Source organism: Capsicum annuum, chromosome 12 (assembly GCF_002878395.1).
Source record: "Capsicum annuum cultivar UCD-10X-F1 chromosome 12, UCD10Xv1.1, whole genome shotgun sequence".
Lineage (NCBI taxonomy): Eukaryota > Viridiplantae > Streptophyta > Magnoliopsida > Solanales > Solanaceae > Capsicum > Capsicum annuum.
This window is the reverse complement of record NC_061122.1, coordinates 136,426,677-136,448,771: the sequence shown is the minus strand read 5'-3', so window position 1 is coordinate 136,448,771 and position 22,095 is coordinate 136,426,677. Positions and strand designations below refer to the sequence as shown.

The following is a 22,095-nucleotide window of genomic DNA, read 5'->3' as shown; positions in this document are numbered from 1 at the left end:
TCAGTTTTGAGGAATTTTTGTGTGTAAAGGTTAGGTTTAATTATATTGTTTTGATATCTCTTTTATCGTATTGTTTTGTTATAGTTTACAGGAGGGAAATAAATGTTGACTGACTTTGAAAAAAAATTGTAGGTAAAGATTAGGTTTAATTGTATTATTTTGATATCTCTAATTTGAGAATTTTTTTTGTGTAAAGTTTAGGTTTAAATGTATTGTTTTGATATCTCTATTATCATATTATTTTGTTGTAGTTTACAAGTGGTAGATTTAGATTTAATTGTATTGTTTTCATATCTCTATCATTATATTGTTTTGTTATAGTTTACAGGTTGTAGATGAATGTCAATTGGCTTTGAGAATTTTTTTGGTAAAGGTTAGATTTAATTAAATAATTTTTTCAGCTTTACATATTCAAAAGATGTTGAATTTAATTATTATACGCATCTTTTTCAATTTAAACAAATATCCTATTTAGTGTAACATTTGAATTCATTAAAGTGAGATACACGTGCGAAACACGTACACCTAAACTAGTAATAGGAAAAATTTGGACCATAACAATCCTTTAATAAACGGATGAAATTCATATGACAAAGAATTTTGTTTTATAGGAAGAAAAATAATCAAAATTACCAAGAAAACCTGAATCAAGCTAGATACACATCGCGACACCATTCTCCCACAACACCTAATGCCTCATCATCATTATCAAATGTTCCTATTACCCATTTTCTAATACCTTTGCCCCAGCAACTGTCATAGTATCCCGCATGAAGCAAAAGAAGACAAAGTTAGATAACTTAGTAGCATCAGTTTTTCCAGATATAGATTTGTTGTCATCATATTTCATCAAACATGAGCTTGATGTACCAGCCTCAAAGCCGATCGATATTCATCTACCGCATGTATACTATAACAAAATAATATTATAATAGAGATATCAAAATAATATAATTACACCTAACCAAAACGAATTAAGGAAAAGAAATGAATTTTACATAAACTATAACGAAACAATACGATATGTGAGATTTTATGTTAACCTTTACACGATTATGAGATACCAACCCTTAAACCAAAATTTTACGTAAACTATAACTAAACAATACGATATTTGAGATAAGATATTATGTTAACTTTTATGCACGATAATCAAGATATCAATCTTCATACAAAAAAATTCTCAAAGCCGACCGACATTTTTCTACCACCTGTAAACTTCTAATACGATAATTAAATCTAACCATAATGAATTCTGCACAAACTGTAAATTACAATAAAATAATACGATATTAAATCTAATCATAATGATTTTCGCAAAAATCTAAGGGAAAGAAACGAAAAAAATTCCAGAGGCAAAATATAATCCTAAAATTGATGGTTGAGCAGTTCCAACCGTATCATCTAGATATATATATATATATATACATATGATGACGGCTATATCTTATCTTACAAGAGAGTTGTGTATTTATATTACAATTCTAATTATGCTTATGGTCCTAAATATTAGAATTGTAATTAAATAATAATTAATTGAAGAAAATAGTAAAAAGACAGTTTAGTCTATTGCATAGAATTTTAGTGAAGGACAAAAAGTTCGAATCACTTTTCTAAGGGTCTTCACACTTTTAATATATTATAGAAGATATAGATTATAGATATCGATATAGATATAGATTTTTTCGCGCCGACAACTGTAAAAGTTGTCTCAATAACTATAAAATTATCTCAACAATTATAAAAATTGTCCCAATAATTAAAGAAATTGTTTGATAATTGTGTAAAATTGTTGGAATCTGAATAATTATCCGAACAACTAATACAATTATCAAATAATTGTTTATCATTGTTTGAAGAACTCGACCCACTAAAGTTGGGGATCTCTCATCTCTTTTACTCCCTCCATTATTTTTTAATTGCTTCATTTATGGTGTGCTCAAATTCTTTTTAGCTGTTCCTTTCATTTTCCAAGAATAAATTCGATTAAAAACTTCTTATTATATCTTTGTTTAAATAACAAAGATCGTTAATTGAGAATTTATTTTTCAATGTATTTAATTAAGTCATGCCAACTTAGAGACAAATATGAATTGAAATTGATGACGTTAGCACGAATTGAAATTGAGTGTGATTTTAAAAAAGTTAGTTTTTTTTTTTATAAATAAATATCTCTATAAATGTAATTATTGTTAATTTAAAAATGAGTATAAAATTTCATTAAGAATATATTAATAAAATTATTTTTATTTTATTTTTATAGGAGTTAGGAATTTACTACTAGGATCATGTCGAATAGAACAATTAAAATGGTAGTAATTAATAGGAGATTCCAGTCAAACAGTTCATTTTTCCTAGTTTTCCAGACTTTAGCGACGGCAGTCCCAAAACACCAATTTCCCATGGCAGCAGCACGACGCCTATATCTTCCTAAATCCACCATCAGATGCACAGCAACTTTTGCTTCACTTGTCAGCTCAACCACAACAACCCACCTCCTAAATTCCCCAGAATCGCCTATTTCTGAAACCCAACAATCAACCTCACAATCTGATGACAATTTTTTAGTCCACAAAATTTTATGGAAGCTAAAACAAGGTAAGCCAATAACCAATTCTTCACCATTATTCCATCGTTTAAACCCCTTTACTTTTCTTGAAGTTCTTGGTAATTGTCGTGATAATTTGCATTTAGCACAGAAATTCATCGACTTGTTTTCTCTTAATTGTCCTAATTTCAAGCATTGTTCGAGGTCATTGAGTGCTACTGTACATGTGTTGATTAAGTGTAAGAGGGTTGCTGATGCACAAGCTTTTATCCTAAGAATGATTAGAAGAAGTGGTGTTTCTAGAATTGAGATTGTGGAATCTTTGGTGTCAACTTATGGGGTATGCGGGTCGAATCCATATGTTTTTGATTTGCTGATTAGGACTTATGTACAAGCTAGGAAGATTAGGGAGGCTGTAGAAGTATTTAGGTTGTTGCAAAGGAGGAATCTTTGTGTTCCGATAAATGCGTGTAATGGTCTTCTAGGAGGGCTTGTGAAGATTGGTTGGGTTGACTTGGCATGGGAAGTGTATGGTGAGATGACAGGGAGTAGCATTCAGCCAAATGTGTATACCCTCAATATAATGGTGAATGCATTGTGTAAAGATGGGAAAACTGAAAGTGTGAGTTCATTTATTAAAGAAATGGAAAAGAAGGGAATTTTTCCGGATATGGTGACTTACAATACTTTGATAAATGCATATTGTCATGGGGGGCTTCTTGAAGAAGCCTATAAAGTGATAAATGTTATAAAAGCTATGGGGTTAAGACCGTATCTTTTGACTTATAATTCTATTCTCAATGGTTTGTGTAAGAACGGAAAATACGGGAGAGCAAGGGAACTTTTGGTTGAGATGGCTGATAGTGGACTGGCCCCTGATACTGCTAGTTATAATACGTTGCTTGCTGAGTGCTGTAGAAAAGGTAACGTGCTGGAAGCAGAATCCGTTTTCAAAGAAATGCTGTGTCGAGCTGTCATCCCTGATTTGGTTAGTTATAGTTCTCTTATTGGGTTGTTTTCAAGAACTGGCAATCTCGATCGCTCATTGGCATACTATGAGCATATGAAACGCCTGGGTCTTACACCAGATAATGTAATCTACACAATTCTCATTGGTGGGTTTTGTCGAAATGGTTCTATGAAGGAGGCTATGAAGATGCGTGATGAAATGTTGGAACAGAGTTTGGTTATGGATGTGGTGACTTACAATACTATATTGAACGGGTTATGCAAAGGAAAGATGCTTCATGAAGCTGATGAGCTTTTCAATGAGATGGTGGAAAGAGGTGTAAATCCTGATTTTTACACTTTTACCACGCTTATCAGTGGATATTCGAAGTGTGGTAACATGGACAAAGCACAGACCCTGTTTGAATCCATGCTACTGAGAAACCTCAAGCCTGATGTTGTGACATATAACAGCTTCATTGTTGGATTTTGTAAGGTTGGTGATATGGAAAAAGCTTTCAGGTTTAGGGATGAGATGATCTCTGTAAATATTTCTCCTAATTATGTTACTTATAGTATTCTCATAAATGGCTTTTGTAATAAGGGTTGTGTATCTGACGCATTAACACAATGGGATGAGATGATTGCCCTAGGTATCAAACCTACTATTGTGACTTGCAACTCTATTATCAAGGGCTGTTGCAGGTCTGGTGATGCTTCAAGGGCAACTACGTTTCTGAACAAGATGCAGTCCCAAGGAATATTTCCTGATTCAGTTACGTACAATACTCTTCTTGATGGGTTTATAAGAGAGGAGAATATGGATAAAGCTTTAGATTTGGTTAATGAAATGGGAAATCAAGGTCTGTCACCTGATGTTATTACCTATAATACCATATTGGATGGTTTCTGTAAATTTGGTAAAATGCAGGAGGCCAACATTCTGTATAGGAAAATGGTTGAGTGGGGTATAAACCCTGACAGAACTACATATACATCATTGATAAATGGACATGTCTCTCAGGATAACATTAAGGAGGCTTTTCGGTTCCATGATGAAATGCTGCAGAGGGGATTCATTCTTGATGAAAAGTTTTAATCTCCTTGCTGTTTGAGCCAACTGAAGTTTATGACCATCAATTTCTGCCATTTCATGAGTCCTGCTTTTTGCAGTTTCAGCGGATAAGCCCTCTTCTATATTGTTATTTTGACTTTAGGGAATTGCTAGCTAATTTGAAATATGCTTCATTGATTTGAGGAGAACTACGGAAAAATCACTTACTGGAGCAGATACTTATGGGTGCTAGACTGGACACCTGTCTTTAAGGAACTATCTGTTAGTGACGCATCATCAAGACACCGACCAGTGCTTCATTTTCAGAAATATCCTTTTGGATGCGGTGGCAAACTTAAGAGGGCCTTTTGGTAGAGATGATGTAAGATTGCCATCAAGGTTGAATATGCGGAGGTTCTTCCTTCATCTGCAGTTTAGTAGTTCACCCTGTGGACTCACAATTTGTCAAAGATACTACGTTCTAAGGTTTGACTTGAGTGTATTGGTTCCCCACTTGTTTCCACTTCCTGGTGATGTTATTATCATATTAGATATCACAATTTGCTTAATATAAACACTACAAATCAATATATTCTCCAACCATAGGTTGTGACTTTTGCAAACAATGCGTAGTGTCACAAATAGCCATTGACTCTCTACATTGGATTAATGTTTTTCTTGAGCTTGTGTATGGTGTATAAAGTTTCAAACTATATTAAGAAAATATTCTCGAGTTACGTTGTTGGAAGGGTAGTTGGCCATGTCTTCTGTATGTTTTCTGTGAGGTTTCCTTATCCGGTATGTAATGATATTAAAATGATTTATCCAGTGACATACTTTATTTTTCTTTTTATTGTTGTCTCGGTGATATACACTTTGTTCCTTCTGTTTCCGTGTTATGTTGTCTTTGTGGAAAGTGACATTCACTTTCTTGCACTTTAATAGCTGAAGATTAAACCAAATGTTTTTGCTCCAGGGACAATGATGGTGAGACAAGTGAATCAGGAAAGTCATCCATGCCTGTCTGCTGTGAACTTGACACCCAAGGTATGTTGATGACATATGGGCTGCCATTACCTTCTCCTGATTTGCTGGTTGATCGTTCTGTTCATGTTCACATGTTTCATCAATAAGCATGAAAAAATGCTAGTGGTAGTTCTCAGAAGTGTATCAAAGATCTAGTTGCTTTTGTGTTATCAAGCCAAATGAGTTGTAGTCCTACTCAGTTGACCATAAAACTACGATCCTTCACTAAATGTATTAGTGGGAGCTTTTTGGTGAAGTAATTATGAAATGATCAGACTTAAGGAGATTTGTTCCGTAGTACGACCTGATAGAGAGACTGAGGATATAGCTTTGCCTGGAACGGAACCCCAAGTTACAGATGTCGTGACTGTGGACTACTTCTCGCTCATTTAGTAACAGTGGAGAATATGCAATATATGGATATTGCCATATGGGTATAGACAGTGTAGAACTGAAGTGTTGCAGTATGTGAGAATTTGTTCTGTTCTGTTATTCGCGTAGGACAATGTTGAAGAATTTTTTCAAGAAACTTGTGGGTACATCTCATAAGCAATTTGGCACCAGTTGTGACCTGTAGGCAAATAAAGTAATCTCGGTGGATCTAAAGGAAAGGTTAACATGCAAATCATCTGCAATTCTTGATCCTAATGCTCACAGAATTTAGAAGAAAATCATTGTTGTATTGAATGCAAAAATGTACAACTCATACACGTCCAGATGTGAAATTTAGTTCCACGTCGCCTTTGCCTTCAACTTTGGCTTCAGCATTATTGGTCAAAACACCTTCAGGCATTTTGCATTCTTCACAAGTCATAATTTTTTGTTGTTGCAAATATGAATAGTAGCGCCAGAATCTAGCGAGCATTCTGCTGACTTTGAGGCATCAACAATGTATATGATAGCACCAGAATCTAGCCACCATTCGGCTGACTCTTTGAGGCATCAACAATGTTTACTTTTGTTACCATATCAATTTTCACATTTGATACCATAGCAATGAAATCGGTAACAAGTTCCTTAATCATGTTTGCCTTTTCGAAATACTTGAAGATTCCAAAATTCTTCCCCTTAAACTTGCAGTCACGAGCAAAGTGGCCTTTCATGCCACAATTAAAGTAAGTAATTGGTTTGTAGTTTGTTTCTTAGAAAGCTTTTTATTGGTTTTAAGACCAGAACCAAGATCTTTTTCATACTTTTGACTTTTTGAAACTCCTATGTCGAGTTCACAAGTTTCACTCTCAATTTGCGGATAGGTTTTAAACATTTTCCTTCGGTAATTGTTCCATGAATTAGGTAATTTGGACAGTATTGCACCGATTGCAGTGCGTTGGGACTTTTCACATCAAGATCTCGTAGTTTAGAAACTAACACTTGCAGTTTATAAATTTGATGCATGATTGATATATATTTTTTAATTTGGAACTCAAAACATTGCAAAGAAAGAAATTTATGTGCCCCTTTTTTCATTTTGATATGTTTCCTTCAATGCATTCCATATTCTTTTTGAGTCCTCAGATTTGAGTAGAGATCATAAAATTGATGAGTGTATTGAGAAAATATGACCACGACACATAAGTTTATCCTCTTCGCATTTTTCCTTGATGTTTTCATAGTTAGAGATTCTCACTCGGCTGATTTTCAGTATCCAAAACATGGTAAATTTTCAAAGCAGTGAGAAGAAATACCATTTTATCTTTCCAACGAGTGAAATAGATTCCATCAAACCTATCAAACTTAATAAAATCCTCATTCACCAATGAGATGCCTAAAATAGAGGACACGAATAAGAAAGAAAGGCTTGAGGCATAATATGGTCACTGTCTTAAGAGAGTGATGGTTGTAGACACGGGGTTAGCAAACAACGCCCCTTTGAAAGCCTATTACCAGTTGAATCAAAAGTGATCAATATGAAATAATTGACGTCTAGAGAACATTACCAGTTGAAATAGACACACTGTCTTAAAAGAGTGATGGTTGTAGACACGGGGTTAGCAAACAACGCCCCTTTGAAAGCCTATTACCAGTTGAATCAAAAGTGATCAATATGGAATAATTGACGTCTAGAGAATATTACCCGTTGAAATAGACACTTGTTTGGAAAGGTCACGATCCGCACACACATTATTTCACTAGTGGTACCATTCACGTATTTCATGGGTACCTATTTCAGTGATAGTACCCATTCTTGAATATTACTCTAATATTACAAACTATATAACACCATATGGGTATAGAGAGTATCTGAGAATTTGTTGGGTTCCTTTATTTGAGTTGGATAATGTTGAAGAATTTTTCCAAGAAACTTGTGTTGGGTAATGGGTCTTTGTCCCTTCCTATGTGGATGAATAAAATCCAATTTGGATTAATCCACTTATGCCCATAGGCCAAATACTATGGGTAGGGGTGTACATAGGTCGGGTTGGTTCGATTTTTTATTTAAATATAACCAAACCAATAATGTCGGTTTTCTAAATCTATAAACTAAATCAAACCAATATACAATCGGTTTTAGTCAGATTTTTTTGATTTTTCGATCTTCTCGATTTTTTTATAATTATAATGTGATTGAAGAAAAAAATTAAATGTTTTCACTAAAAAGATTAAAAAAAAACAATGGTCATAGAGTAGTTCCAATAAAAATTAAGTTGGCAAATTACTAAGACGTTTAAACTACTATCTCTCAAAGTAATATTATGTGGATACCCAAGTAGTTCAATTTCTAAGTCACTAGTCACAGTAACTTGTCTGAAAGTTCCCTTCACATAAAATGTGAGCATACAAAAGAACGAATAATTAGAGACAACTTATTAAAAACTTAACTCCATTAAGTAATTAATTATAACATAATTCCATAAAAAAAAGAGAAAGAAGAGAAACATACCTAAATCATAACTTGACGAATGAGAAAATTAAGATGAAAGTAAGATGAGGAAATAATGAGAATTCTCTGAAAACTTGGAAAGTAAAATATAAAAAGTGAAGCAATTAAAGATTTTTAGGTTTTTATATTAATATTGGGCTTTGTATTAATTTTTTATTAATGGAAAAATACTATAATTAAAGGCCCAAGAATATATATTTATTTTCTGATTATAAAAAAAATAATAAAAGTAATTAGAAAGTAGATTATAAGTATTATTACGTATAAAAAATTAAAATTATATATGTATTAGTTCGGTTCGGTTTGATTTTATTTTTGCTAATACCAAACCAAACCAAGAATGATCGATTTTTTTTGCCAACACAAAACCAATCAAATCAAATCATAAGTCGGTTTTTTTGCTCGATTTAGTTTGATTCATCGGTTCGGTTTGACTGAACGGTTTGGCTCGTACACCCCTAACTATGGGGTATATATATAGATATTTTTAGGTCTTGTTTCACTATCGCAAAAAGAGAGTTTTCAGTAGCCAAAGAGGGATAAGCAAAGCTGATTTTTGCCCAAACTTTTCAGTCACAACTGTCAACTTCAAAATGTGATTCTCGCTTCGTTTATTGTCTGATTGAGCTGATTTTTTGGACATCTTGTTCCTCTCATCTCAATGTTTTATTAGGAACTAGCGGAGGTGGATTTGGTGGCATGTTGCTCCTGTTCTTCATTTTCGAACAGTAGTTGCGTTTTGGTGCTTCCGCTCCTTTATTTCTCTAGTGTTTGGTGCTGTGGTTTATGTATTGTTGCTTGTTGTTTGGTACTTGTTGGGTGGCCAGTTTGGAGAACAATATTGTAACTATTGGTGATTATAGTGGAGGTTTTGGTCCCGTGGTTTTTTACTCCTCACATCGAAGGATTTTTTATGTAAATTTGGTTTCCCGTGTGATTGCCTTTATTCTTATCTTTCCATATTTGTGTGGTGATTTATTTGTTGCCATATTCTTTATTTATCTTGGTTTTGCTTGTCAACTCTTGGTTCAAATTGAAAGGGAAAGTTTTGACTAGAGTATTCTTCCGTTGCTACCCTGTCGGACACTTTGATTGTGCCTTGACCCTTTCCTAACAAAGTGGTATCAGAGTGTTAGTTGTTATTGATTGTTAATTTGAACGATGGAGAAAAATATGAGCAAAATGGTGTGTTTGAATGGTAGTAATTATCATACTTGGAAAGGCCAGATGCAAGATCTTCTCTTTGTCAAGAAAATGCATTTACCTGTGTTTATGTCTACTAAACCTCAATCCATGATAGATGAGGATTGAAAATTTGAGCACCTACAAGTTTGTGGCTATATTAAACAATGGGTTGAAGATAATGTTAGAAACCATATTGAATGAGACACATGCCAGAAGTTTGTGGGACAAACTCGAGACACTTTATGCTTCGAAACAGGCAATAACAAATTGTTCCTGCTTAAACAATTGATGAATATTAGGTATAAAGAGGGCAGTCTTATTTCTGATCATATAAATAATTTTTAAGGTATCCTTGACCAGCTGTCCTGAATGGGTGTAAAGTTCTATGAAGAAATATAGGGACTTTGGCTTCTTAATACTCTGCCTGACTCTTGGGAAACTCTTTGAGTTTCTTTGACTAATTCTACTCCTGGTGGTATTGTGACTATGGAATATGTTAAGAGTGGTGTCTTGAATAAAGAGATAAGAAGAATATCTCAAGCCTCATCTTCTTCATCTTCACATTCTGATATTTTGGTTACTGAAGAGAGGGGGAGAAATAAGTCCAGAGGTTCGAATGATAGAGATAAAAGTAGAAGCAAGTTGAGGTCCAAATTCAAGAATATTGCATATGACTATTGCAACAAAAAAGGGCATATCATGAAATATTGTTACATGCATAAGAGAGATATGAGACGGCAAAAGAAAAAAGGCAATAATGAAAATCGTGTTGCTAATGATGATCTTCTTGTTGCTTATGGTGAGAATACCATTAATCTTGTTCGTGATGAGTCTAGCTAGTTTATGGATTCTAGTTCTACTTCTCATGTTTGCCAAAGAAGGAATTATTTTCTTCTTATACTTTAGGTAATTTGGGATGTTGAAAATGGGCAATAATGATGAAGTTAAAGTACTTGGCATTGGCACTGTTTGTTCGGAAAGTAAAAATGGTTCCAAACTAGTTCCCAATAATGTCAAGCATGCTCCAGATATTCGCCTGAATTTGATTTCTGTAGGAAATCTTCATGATGAGGGTTATGTTAACACCCTTGGTGATGGCTAGTGAAAGCTTACTAAGGGTTTGATGATTGTGGCTCGAGGTAACAAGTTGTCTAACTTGTATGTATTTTAGGGGTTTACTTCTAGAGGCTTGATAAACTTGGTGGAGAATGATACTTCATCAGAGTTGTGGCATAGAAGGTTGAGTCATATGAGTGAGAAGTGAATTGATAGTTTGGCTATGAAAAATTTGCTTTCTGGAGTGAAACAAGAAAAGTTGAAGAAGTGTGTTCATTGCTTAGCCGGTAAATAGAAAAGAGTTACTTTTCAGAGTCATTCGCCTTCAAGAAAGCTTGATTTGCTGGAGTTAGTACATTCTGATTTGTATGGTCCTTTTAAAGTAAGGTCTCATGGTGGTGCGCTTTACTTTGTGACTTTTATTGATGATCATTCTCACAAACTCTGGGTATTTCCTTTAAAGTCCAAAGATCAAGTACTTGATGTGTTCAAGGTTTTCAAGCCTTAGTTGAGAGACAGACAGGGAAGAAATTGAAATGCATCCACTCAGATAATAGTGGTGAGTATATTGGTCCTTTTGATAGATATTGCAGAGAACAGGGTATTCGACATCAGAAAAATCCTCCAAAAACTCCTCAGTTAAACGTTTTATCAGAGAGAATGAGTAGAACTCTAGTTGAGATGGTTAGATGTATGCTTTCAGATGCTAAGCTGACAAATTTCTTTTGGGCAGAAACACTTAATACTGCTGCTTATGTTATCAATTTATCTCCTACCGTTTCTTCGAATGGTGATGTCCCTGACAGAGTTTGGACTGGTAAGAATATTTCTTATGATAATCTTAGAGTCTTTGAGTGTAAAGCCTTTGTGCATTTTCCTAAGGATGAAAGGTCAAAGTTGGATATTAAAACTAGGCAGTATATCTTCATTGGTTATGGTCAAGATGAGTTTGGATATCGTTTTTATGATCCAATTGAGAATAAACTTGTTAAGAGCTGTGATATTGTGTTCTTTGAAGACCAAACAATTGAAGATTTTGACAAAGCTGAGAAGGTTGATTCTCAGAGTAGTGAGAGCCTAGTTGATATTGATTCAGTTCCTTTGACTATTGCTCATGAAGAAAATCTTCACGATGATAAAAATCAAGTTAACAATGAAGATGATGATCATATTCAGAATAAACAACATGATGTTGTTGATGCTCCAGTGCAAGTTGATATGGTTGATCAGTAACCAGTTATTGATGCTCCAGAGAGTTCTCTCAGACGATCTACTAGAGAGAGAATAACTTCATCTCATTATTCTCCTAATGAGTATGTACTCTTGACTGACGGGGGAAAACCTGAGAGTCTTGATGAGGTTATGGAAAGTGAAGAAAAAGAAAAGTAGTTTGATGCTATGGAAGATAAGATTAAATCTTTGCTTGATTATCATACCTTTGATTTGGTTAAGCTATCTAAAGATAGACAAACTTTAAAAAATAGGTGGGTTTTTTGGGTGAAACATGAAGATGGTAACCCAGTTCCACGGTACAAGGCTAGATTGGTTGTGAAGGGATTTAATCCAAAAAAGAGAGTTGATTTTGATGAGATATTCTTTCCAGCTGTGAAGATATTATCCATTCGTGTGGTTCTAGGCTTATCTGCAAGTCTAGATTTAGAGGTTGAGCAAATGGATGTTAAAACTGCTTTTCTCCATAGTAACTTAGATTAAGAAATTTATATGGAGCAACCCGAAGGTTTTGAAGTCAAGGGAAAAGAGAATTATGTTTGAAAATTAAAGAAGAGCTTGTATGATTTGAAACAAGCTCCTAGGCAGTGGTACAGGAAGTTTGGTTCCTTTATGAGTTAACAGGGCTTCAAGAAGACTACTTCAGACCATTGTGTTTTTGTGCAAAAATTCTCTGATGGTGACTTTATTATTGTGTTGCTTTATGTTGACGACATGTTTGTTGTTGGTCACAATACTTGCAGGATTCAGAAGTTGAAGCAAGAGTTGAGTAAGTCTTTTTCTATGAAAGACTTAGGACCAGCAAGACAGATTCTTGGCATGCAAATTGTCCGTGACAGAAAGGCCAAAAAGTTGTGGTTATCATAAGAGACGTACATTCATAAAGTACTTCGAAGGTTCAACATGGATAAGTCTAAGTTGTTAGTACACCTTTAGCTATGTACTCCAAATTGACCACGAAACATTGTCCTTCTAGTGATGATGAGAAGGAAGATCTGAAGAAAGTTCCTTATGCTTTAGCTGTTGGTAGTTTGATGTATGCAATGGTTTGTACAAGATTGGATATTGCTCATGCTGTTGGTGTTGGTAGACTTTTTCTTTCTAAACTGGGAAGAGTACATTGGAATGCTGTGAAGTGGATTATGAGATATCTTTGTGGAACTTCTAGTGAGTTTGTGTTTTGGTACAAGGAAGCCTATTCTTTATAGTTATACTGATTCAGACATGGCTGGTGATGTTGATACTAGCAAGTCTACTTCAGGGTATTTGGTTACTTTTACAAGGGGAGCTGTGTCTTGGCAATCTAAGTTGCAAAAAGTGTTGCTCTATCTACTACAGAAGCTGAGCTTATTGCTGCCGTTGAAGCTTGTAAAGAATTTCTTTGGATGAAGAGATTCTTGGGGGAACTTGGTTGTGCTTAAGAGAGGTATGTGCTTTATTGTGACAGTCAAAGTGCCATACATCTTGGCAAGAATTCTACATTTCATGGTTGGTCTAAACACATTGATGTAAGATATCATTGGATTCGAGATGCGTTGGATTCTAAGTTTCTTAAACTTGAGAAGATTCATACGAATGATAATAGTTCCGACATGATGACTAAAACTTTTCCAAGAGGAAAGTTTGAAGATTGTTGCATGATCGCTGGGATGGCGGTCTCCTCCACATAGTCGGGAGGGGGAGAATTGTTGGGTCATGGGTCTTTGTTCCTTCCTATGTTGATAAATAAAACCCAATTTGGACCAACCCACTTATTCCTATAGGACCAATACTATGGGGCATATATAGATCTTTTTAGGTCTTGTTTCACTATCACAAAAAGAGAGTTTTCAGCAGCTAAAGAGAGAAAAACAAAGCTGATTTTTGCCCAAAATTTCAGCCACAACTGTCAACTTTAAATTGGGATTTTCGCTTTGTTCTTCTCCTATTGAGATGATTTTTTGGATAGCTTGATCCTCTCATCTCAATCTCTGATTAGGAACTTACAGAGGTGGATTTGGTGGCCTTTAGATCCCGTTCTTCATTCCCAAACAGTAGCTGCGTTTTGGTTCTTTCACTCCTTTATTTCTCTGGTGTTTGGTGCTGTGGTTTATGTATTGTTTATTGTTATTTGACACTTTTTTGGTGGCCATTTTGGAGAACAATATTGTAACTCTTGGTGATTATAGTGGAGGTTTTGGTCCCGTGGTTTTTTACTCTTCACACCGAAGGATTTTCCACGTAAATTTGGTGTCTCGTGCGATTGCCTTATTCTTATCTTGTCATATTTGTTTGGTTTTTTTTATTTGCTGCCATATTCTTTATTTATCTTGGGTTTGCTTGTCTTCTCTTGGTTCAAATTAAAAGGGAAAGTTTTGACTTGGGTATTCTTCCGCTGCTACCCTGTCAGACACTTTGATTGTGCCTTGCCTGTTTCCCAACAACTTGTGGGCAAAAAATGTACATCTCAAAAGCAATTTGGCACCAGTTGTGGCTTGTGTGCAATTGAAACTATCTCAGTTGATATGAAAGAAAGCTTAACATATAAAGCATCTGCAAATTCTAGATTCTAAAGGGCAGGGAGAATCTAGAAGAAGAAGAAGAAGATCACTGTTGCATTGAAAAACTATATGAATGAATGCAAAAGTGTTCAACTCATACACTTAATGTAACTGCTTGGGGCCAACCTTTACTAATCATACATTACACAATTACATATATGCCTTTGCAGTTGTACACTCTTACATTACTGAGCATTTAAGTTACTAATTGCCTAATTATATTTCCATAATTTTGTAGGGAAGATGCCCAACATTGGATTTGAGATGATGAAACTTTAAATCATAATAGAATAATTTGTACTCGCTCTGTCCATTTTATGTGACATCACTTTATTGTTAGTTTGTCTCAAAAAGAATGTTATTTTACTCTAATTAAAAATAATTTAACTTTCAAATCTCATTTTTATCCTTAATGTAATAATTTATAATCACATAAATATTTAAAAATTATTTTAAACCATAAATCTTAAAAATATTTTTTATTCTTAAACATGGTGCCAAATATAGCGATGCCACATAAAATGAGGGAAGGAAGTACATTTTTGAACGGGATGCACATCCATGAGAAATCATATACAAAAAAGATGATTAATATTCAAAGTTCATTTAATTTTCTATTTAACCTTATTATAAAGGACAATTGAAAAACTGCTGAAAATAAAGACGATATACTAAAATAAAAGAGAGATGCATCTAGTACCCCTGAACTATAACCAAATTTTTTACTACTACTCCAACTTTATGGAGATTCTATTACCCCCTTCCCTCCCCCCCTCGCAACTAAATTTTAGTGTATTTTTATCAATCTTTTTAGCTGACGTGACAAATAGAAGTCCTTTATGCGCTCCACTTGTTTAATTCTACACAAGGTGCCACATCATCATAAAAGGGTGACAAAAATATGCTAAAATTGATGTCACGAACCAAAAATCAAGAGACATGATGACACTTGTTGCGGCGAACCTTAACAAGTAAGCCTATCACCCAAACTGATACACAAGGGGAAAATCAACAATATCACTAAGGCAAGTCTTCTAGAATGAAATCAAACCACATACATATAATAAAAATGGAAAAAAACATAACCAATAATGCCATAACTCCCAAAACCTAGTGTCACAGAGTAAGAACTACTAATACAATCCATGAATCAAATACATGAGAAATCCAATAGGAAAAACTCTATCTCCTAATTCTAGTAAAGACATAGTCTAATATAGAAAGATAAAAGTGAACTCCAGACACATGAAATCCAACTGCTACCTTGAATAACTTCGAAGGCACCTGAATTAACCACTATGAGCCACACTCGAACTAGGATCTATATCGATAAGGTACAGTAGGGGTGAGTATGGTTCACTTGTACACAGTAGGCATCATAGGCCGACCGAGCAAAGTAGAAAATAAAGCATACAAAAGTACACTCTAAGGGCACGATGTTTCCCAAAATCAACCTCTTTAGAAGTATGCTAAGGTCGATGCCAAATATAGTAACCTAACTAGGTTGGGGTCAAACTCATAGGGAAGATGCTGAGCAGTTGCTTAACTTGATGTAATTCATGAGTAGTGTAGAAAAGTAAACGGGGGATTTTGGAAGTAATCATTAAGTATTAACTGAACTTGAAAGCTTTGAGTTATAAACAATAGAATACGAACAATAGGACTGTGTTCCCCCTGTCTTCTTAACTTTGTAAGTTTCTTGTGTTCAATCCACCTATTCTGCTGCTCTACATGTAAAGTCGACAAGCTTTAAATTATTAACAGTCTTGTGAACATGTTGATAAATTTCACCCTTTACCTTGTGAGTCTCAGGGTGCCAACTTATTTCTCCTTTTCTATGACTTTATTTTAACCCTCACCTTTTGAGTCTCGAATTGATTAGATGAGATGGCAGAATAATAATGATGGAAGTGAATCTTAAATTACTGTCTTAATCTTCTTTTCCCAATCAGAAACTCCATTATGAGGATGTTCACGAATACAGGCTATCTTCAAACATCTGCAGTAGCTTTGAGGTTAATTTATGCGAAGAAGATTAAGATACATGCAGTTTACTTTAGAATAGATAAATCTCCCACTTCCCCTACGTAGTTAATCCACCAGGGTTCTCACAACCCTAGTCAGCGAAGTTAGCCGCTCATGTTCATGCAATAATCCATGACAATCAATAAAGAAAGCATGTAATTAATTGCACAATAATAAGATTAATAAACTCTAAAGTCTTCAATTGAATAAACACCCAAAATCTCAAGAAAAAAGTATAAATAATGCTAAAGTATATAAAAGTGTGTAAAAGTGCGTAACCCAATATAGGAGAAACCCTAAGGTATTTATAGTATCTCAAAAATACTCAAAAATCCTAATAAAAATGGAAAATGAAAAGTTAAGTCAGCGCATGGTACGGATCATCCATCCACTCATATGCTTATCATACGAGTCATACCATGCCCTCTCGTATCCATTCTATTGACTGGTCTCCCAAGGCTTCAACTTTATGATCTTCATACGACTTCTGCTTACAAGTTGTATCTTGATCATACGACTCATGTCCTTCTCTCTTATACACCTAGGACTTCTTTCTTGCCAAGCTTGGACACTGGTCTGCTTACGATTTGAATATGCGAGTCATACTCAGACTTTCGACTCATATACTTCTGAGACTTTAACTTTGGATTGTGGCTTTAGACACTGTTATGCTTACCACTCCCAATCATGACTTGTACCTTCTATTTATGACTCGTATGACTAAGTATATCTTTTCTTCACTTAGTATTTTATTTGCGCCTTCAATTCTATTGTGCTTATGAGTCATCCTACGAATTGGATGATGTGCTGACAACTCGTGAGGTGACTCATATCTTAATTAGACTTGGTCTTTTCAGTTTTTTCTCTTCTATTTTAATCCCAACACTATTGTAAACCTGTTTTACCTGCAATAAACACAAAAGTGCATCATATCGACTAAAAAAACCTAAGTAAATGCATAAATTTATGGTTCTAAGCATTAAAAGTGTCATGTTTCCATGACACATCAACACCATCAACTTAGAATTTTGCGTGTCCTCAGGCAACAATAATTAAGCTCTATAACACAACACGATATTTAAACAAGAAGATCATAAGCTACCCATAGTAGTAATTTTGAATTCAATTTTCTCATACATTGTTTCCTCCTCCGAGTCTCACTTTTTAAAAATCAAACTATGCATAACAATTCAGCACACGAAGAAATATAAGGGAATTCGATGATGGCATTACATTAGTTATACACAACCGATCATCAACACAAGCCACATTAACCAAACAAATTAGCAACCTAACAACATAATCCCCTTGGGCTCATAGTCAAAGAAATCCTATTCGCTCAGCTAAGATTAATTATTTAATTTAGGGATATAGTAAACAACGCTCTTTCTCACAAAGAAGTATCATCGATGTATACAGAATACTATAGGATTGCCCATATGCTCTCTTTCTAAGTTTTCAAATAGTCAAAGTAGGATCCCTAAAGGACTTTATTCGGCTTGTAATATAGGTTAAGGTATGGTATGGTATCATTTTGGTATTTACTTAGTGACTATGCCTCCTCCTTGACACTATGCTTTATACGGGATCCACTTATTTTTACTTTCTCTTCAACTTTATTTCTGCCCTTATGTCTTCCTTTTTACTTTTAAAGTGCACTCTGACTTAGGCCAGGTATGGTTTTCTCACTTTATCTTTCTTTTCTTTCTTTTTTGTTTTATTTTTTCTCTCTCTTTGTTTCGTTTCCTACTTATTTTCTTACCGCACCTATCCTCTTTTATTTTTCTTTCTCCATTCTCGTTCTTCCTACGCACCCCTATGATAGCCACCCTCAACTTAGGCGATTTGCATGAGTTGAGGTGCATAGTGTCTAAGGAGGACTAGGGGCCAAAACAGGTTCATTGTAGAAACAGAAAGGTAAAATCAGTGTTTTAAACAAAAAATTGGTCAGTGCACGCTCAAATATTTTGATCAAAGGGATTCATAACTTATTTTGGTTGGGCATTTGGTTTAGGGTGGACTTAGAACAAAAATGGCCTATGATAATTTCCTACTCGACTATCCTAGTCCTCGATAAAAGCAACCAGACAAGTTCTAGATTTCTTTACACTGGGAACTCAGTAATACCTCACACACACTTGCATAGGGTTGCATTGCTAAGTACTGCTTATCCAGTTATGAAACTGTTTACCCTTATTGTTCTATCCCTAATCCTAATGACATTATCAAATTCACAACAGTCTCACACATACACATATCATACAACTAACAAAAACTTAGGAGGGGTCTCAAATTTTCAACACCATTCTATTAAACACAAATGCTTTCAGAATAATCATTTCAAATCCACAGTTTATGTTTCCAGAATCACAAATCACTTTCAAACCATAAATCATTAACATTTAGAATTAAAAATCCTTCAAAATCAATACAAAAGTTAAAAAATATTAGTCTTCTGCCATAGGTGTTGATTTTCTCCATATTTCAGCACCTTGTCCGCACCAAACCTGTAAGCCATAACATCTATTTAGCTACTTAAATTTTTTAGCTATTCCCAGATATTCAGAATCAGATGTACCCCCACCCCCAACTAAAAATTCTTGCACTATCACCAGTGCTAAAAAAGTAATGTAAAGCAAGGATTAAAGGCCATACCTGGGTGCTTAAGGCGCCATCTAAACAATATCAGCACGTGTGCCCTCAGATTGGGTCCTATTCTCCTCATTAACTATCCCATCAATTGGGAATGCATCTGTGATAGTATTCAGGGGCACAACACTGCCCCCTTAGTATCAATAACTGGTGGTCTCAAATCACCTACTCCAGCAGCCATCTCATGGACCCGTGTCTGCCTGTACAACTCATCCTATATATTGTCTGCCTTGGCTTTCTTCTCAACCTCTTTCTCTTCACGCCTCTTTTTTTCTATCAACCTTTCTCTCAGCTCCCCACAGACAATAATGCTACCGAGTTTGGAATAGCCCAATTATTAGGAACATGAATTGTGGGCACCACTATCTCAATCACAGGCTTCAAAATCACCGGTCAATCCTACAGCTTTGATACCATCTTCTTGATTTCAGCAACTTCAGACTTGATCTCTGTAATGTTTGAGGTCTGGCCTCTATCCAACTATTGAGTAATACTTGACTCAAAAGCATCAAGCTGCCCTTGGACCCATCTGTCCTGGTTTTCAAATTGAGCATTAAGCCAAGGCTTCACGTCCCTTTCTATATTCCATACTTGGGCCTCTAATGTGGCCAGTCTCGTTATAACATTAGTCCACATGGACTATGAAATCATAATAAAACCCAAATACATACCTCTTGGTCTAGGTGGTACAGACTGCACCGGAGGTGGGATACTAGAGGTACCCACTGTATCTGTCTATGTAGTCTCTGTCTGTCCACCCGCCTCTACAGCTTCAGTAGTCTCAGCCTGATCGCTCTACCAAAATATTTTAGATAGCATATCTGCCGCTCTCTTAGCCTGTATGGCCATTAGGTTTGCTGCATCTCGAATTAGCGTAAGGTCGGTAATATTGGTAGCCTCAAGCATCTCAATAAGACCTGGGATTTCCTGTATACCTGTAGCCAGAAAAATCTATGTAATTATGCAGGGGTAAGCCAATAATGAATTTTTACCCCTATAGCCTGGTCTCTCATTTCACGAGCTATGAACTCCCTGATATCGAACTCATATCCTATTATGAGGCCTCCTATCTTATAAGCCCAAATCGGGATCAACACATTATCTCTTATGGTGGGACAAATCCTGTGTCTGGCCAATGTCCACCATGCCTTAGCCTTGAACGTCAGTGTATTCTTTTCAATTTTTTGGGAGACCACCCCGGGACCTCCAACAACCTATATGACATTCTTTCCATTTGATTCTATTCTCTCCATAATTCACCTAAAGAAATCTATCTTCTCCTCCGAACCTATTTGTTTTTGAGCTACTTTCCTCATCTCCTCTAATCGATAGTCCATCTCCCTAGTGTTGACCAAAGGTTGATAATCTGGTCCATGTAAGAATCAGCCAATGATGCATGGGGAAATGTCTACCTAAACTCCCTGAATAGTCAACACGAGGACATGATCACTAAATTTCCATAATTGACATTGTGGATTCTGTCTCTTAAACTTGCCCTTATACGCCACGTAGAACTCGTGTTCAAGCACCTCACTATATTTTTCTGGCGCTCTCTTCATCCACTCAAATCCGTACTGCTTAAAGCACTCCTCAAATTTGGGCAACTCCGCCATCCCAGTAGTTGTCAACCTCTGCTCCTAATACAACACTCGTTTGATCTTTCCAGTCAAGAGTCTGAAAAGTGCATCATCAAATATCTCCTGCATTTTGGGGTACCCCCCATCATTAAATGATGGGCACCCGGAGCAGTGGTAAGTGTTAGTAGGGGGTCCTGTCTATCGATCGGTGTAGGATTGAACTCTTCTATACCATGCGCATCCTCAGAACTTTCTTTTTCTAAACTTGGTTCAGCATCATCTTACGGTGGTAATGTATGAAGAGGAGGAATAGTCGAGTTTTTTCTCCTTGTGCCCCGTAGAGGTGTCTCCTTCGAAGATGATATCTTTTTTCCCTTAGCACATTTTTGTGACTTTGGGTCCACCTTGCCCTTCTGTGAGCAGTTGTATAATTCACCCCTACTGATGGAAGACTCAGTATCTCTGAAACTGGAAGATTGTGCTTTCTTGTTTCCCCTTTTAGGCACTTGTTTGGATGAGGAAGCATTTTTAGGAGGCATTGTACCTGCAATTACACCTTCATTAGTAAGTAAATAAATAAAAGAAATCAAAAGAAGAAACAAAAGTTCAGTGTGCATCTACTATTTCGGGTCCGAGTAGAGGGTACCAGTCGTATGGACTGGGTGCTACTTGTATGACCGAGTCGTATGGTACTCAGTATACACATGGGTGTTCACTGGCTTGTATATGAGTCCTCCTAATGAGTTGTAAGTTAAGGTATGACTCGTTACCACTGTAAGTAAGTTATTAACAAAAGTCTAAACTGTGGCATTTACCCTGGTCTGTACAACTTAAGTATACGAGTCGTATGGTCTGGGTACGACTCATTTAGGACAGTCGTACTTATACCAGAACTCAAACTTAGTTAAACTTTTATGTAGTCAGTGGGTACGAGTCATGTTACGACTCGTTACTTGTGGGTATGGGTCATAAGATATTTCGTATCCACTACAATATAAAGGTCCAACCTTTGAGTTGACTCCAAATCGAATTACCCAAACTGCCCATCTACTTTATGCAATAATACCACTCAAATCTAGCCATAATATCACAAAATATCAACACCCAAAACTACATTCTCCCCTAAATTCCATTTTCAACCTAAACCCATGAAATAGGGTACCAAAATTTTACCCACAACTCAATTTAACATTAAGAAAGTCTATAATATCCTACATTTTCAGTTTCAACTTGAGAATTAATGAAATTAAGTTCAAAAAGCTTAGTTGGTTCGGTGAAATCCTCGTTGTGCGTGAACTCAACCATTTTCCCCTAAATTCTTGCCTAATCTTGAGCAGTGTGAGGAATCTGAGCACGTTAGTAGCTAATTCTTA

The 22,095-nt window shown here is 35.6% G+C and overlaps 1 protein-coding gene across 1 annotated transcript; it reads left to right on the top strand.

Annotated features, from left to right (window-relative positions):
• The first annotated feature begins 2,294 nt into the window (after nt 1–2,294).
• On the top strand, nt 2,295–6,597 carry LOC107851314 (pentatricopeptide repeat-containing protein At5g01110). Its single transcript, XM_016696270.2, has 2 exons — nt 2,295–5,036; nt 5,527–6,597. The coding sequence occupies exon 1, from the start codon at nt 2,310–2,312 to the stop codon at nt 4,593–4,595; it is 2,286 nt and encodes a 761-aa protein (XP_016551756.1). The 5' UTR covers nt 2,295–2,309; the 3' UTR covers nt 4,596–5,036; nt 5,527–6,597.
• Nucleotides 6,598–22,095: the final 15,498 nt, after the last annotated feature.

What these genes read in the sequence shown, in the direction of transcription:
- LOC107851314 (XM_016696270.2), top strand. Translation starts at nt 2,310, where the DNA reads ATGGTAGTAATTAATAGGAGATTCCAGTCAAACAGTTCATTTTTCCTA.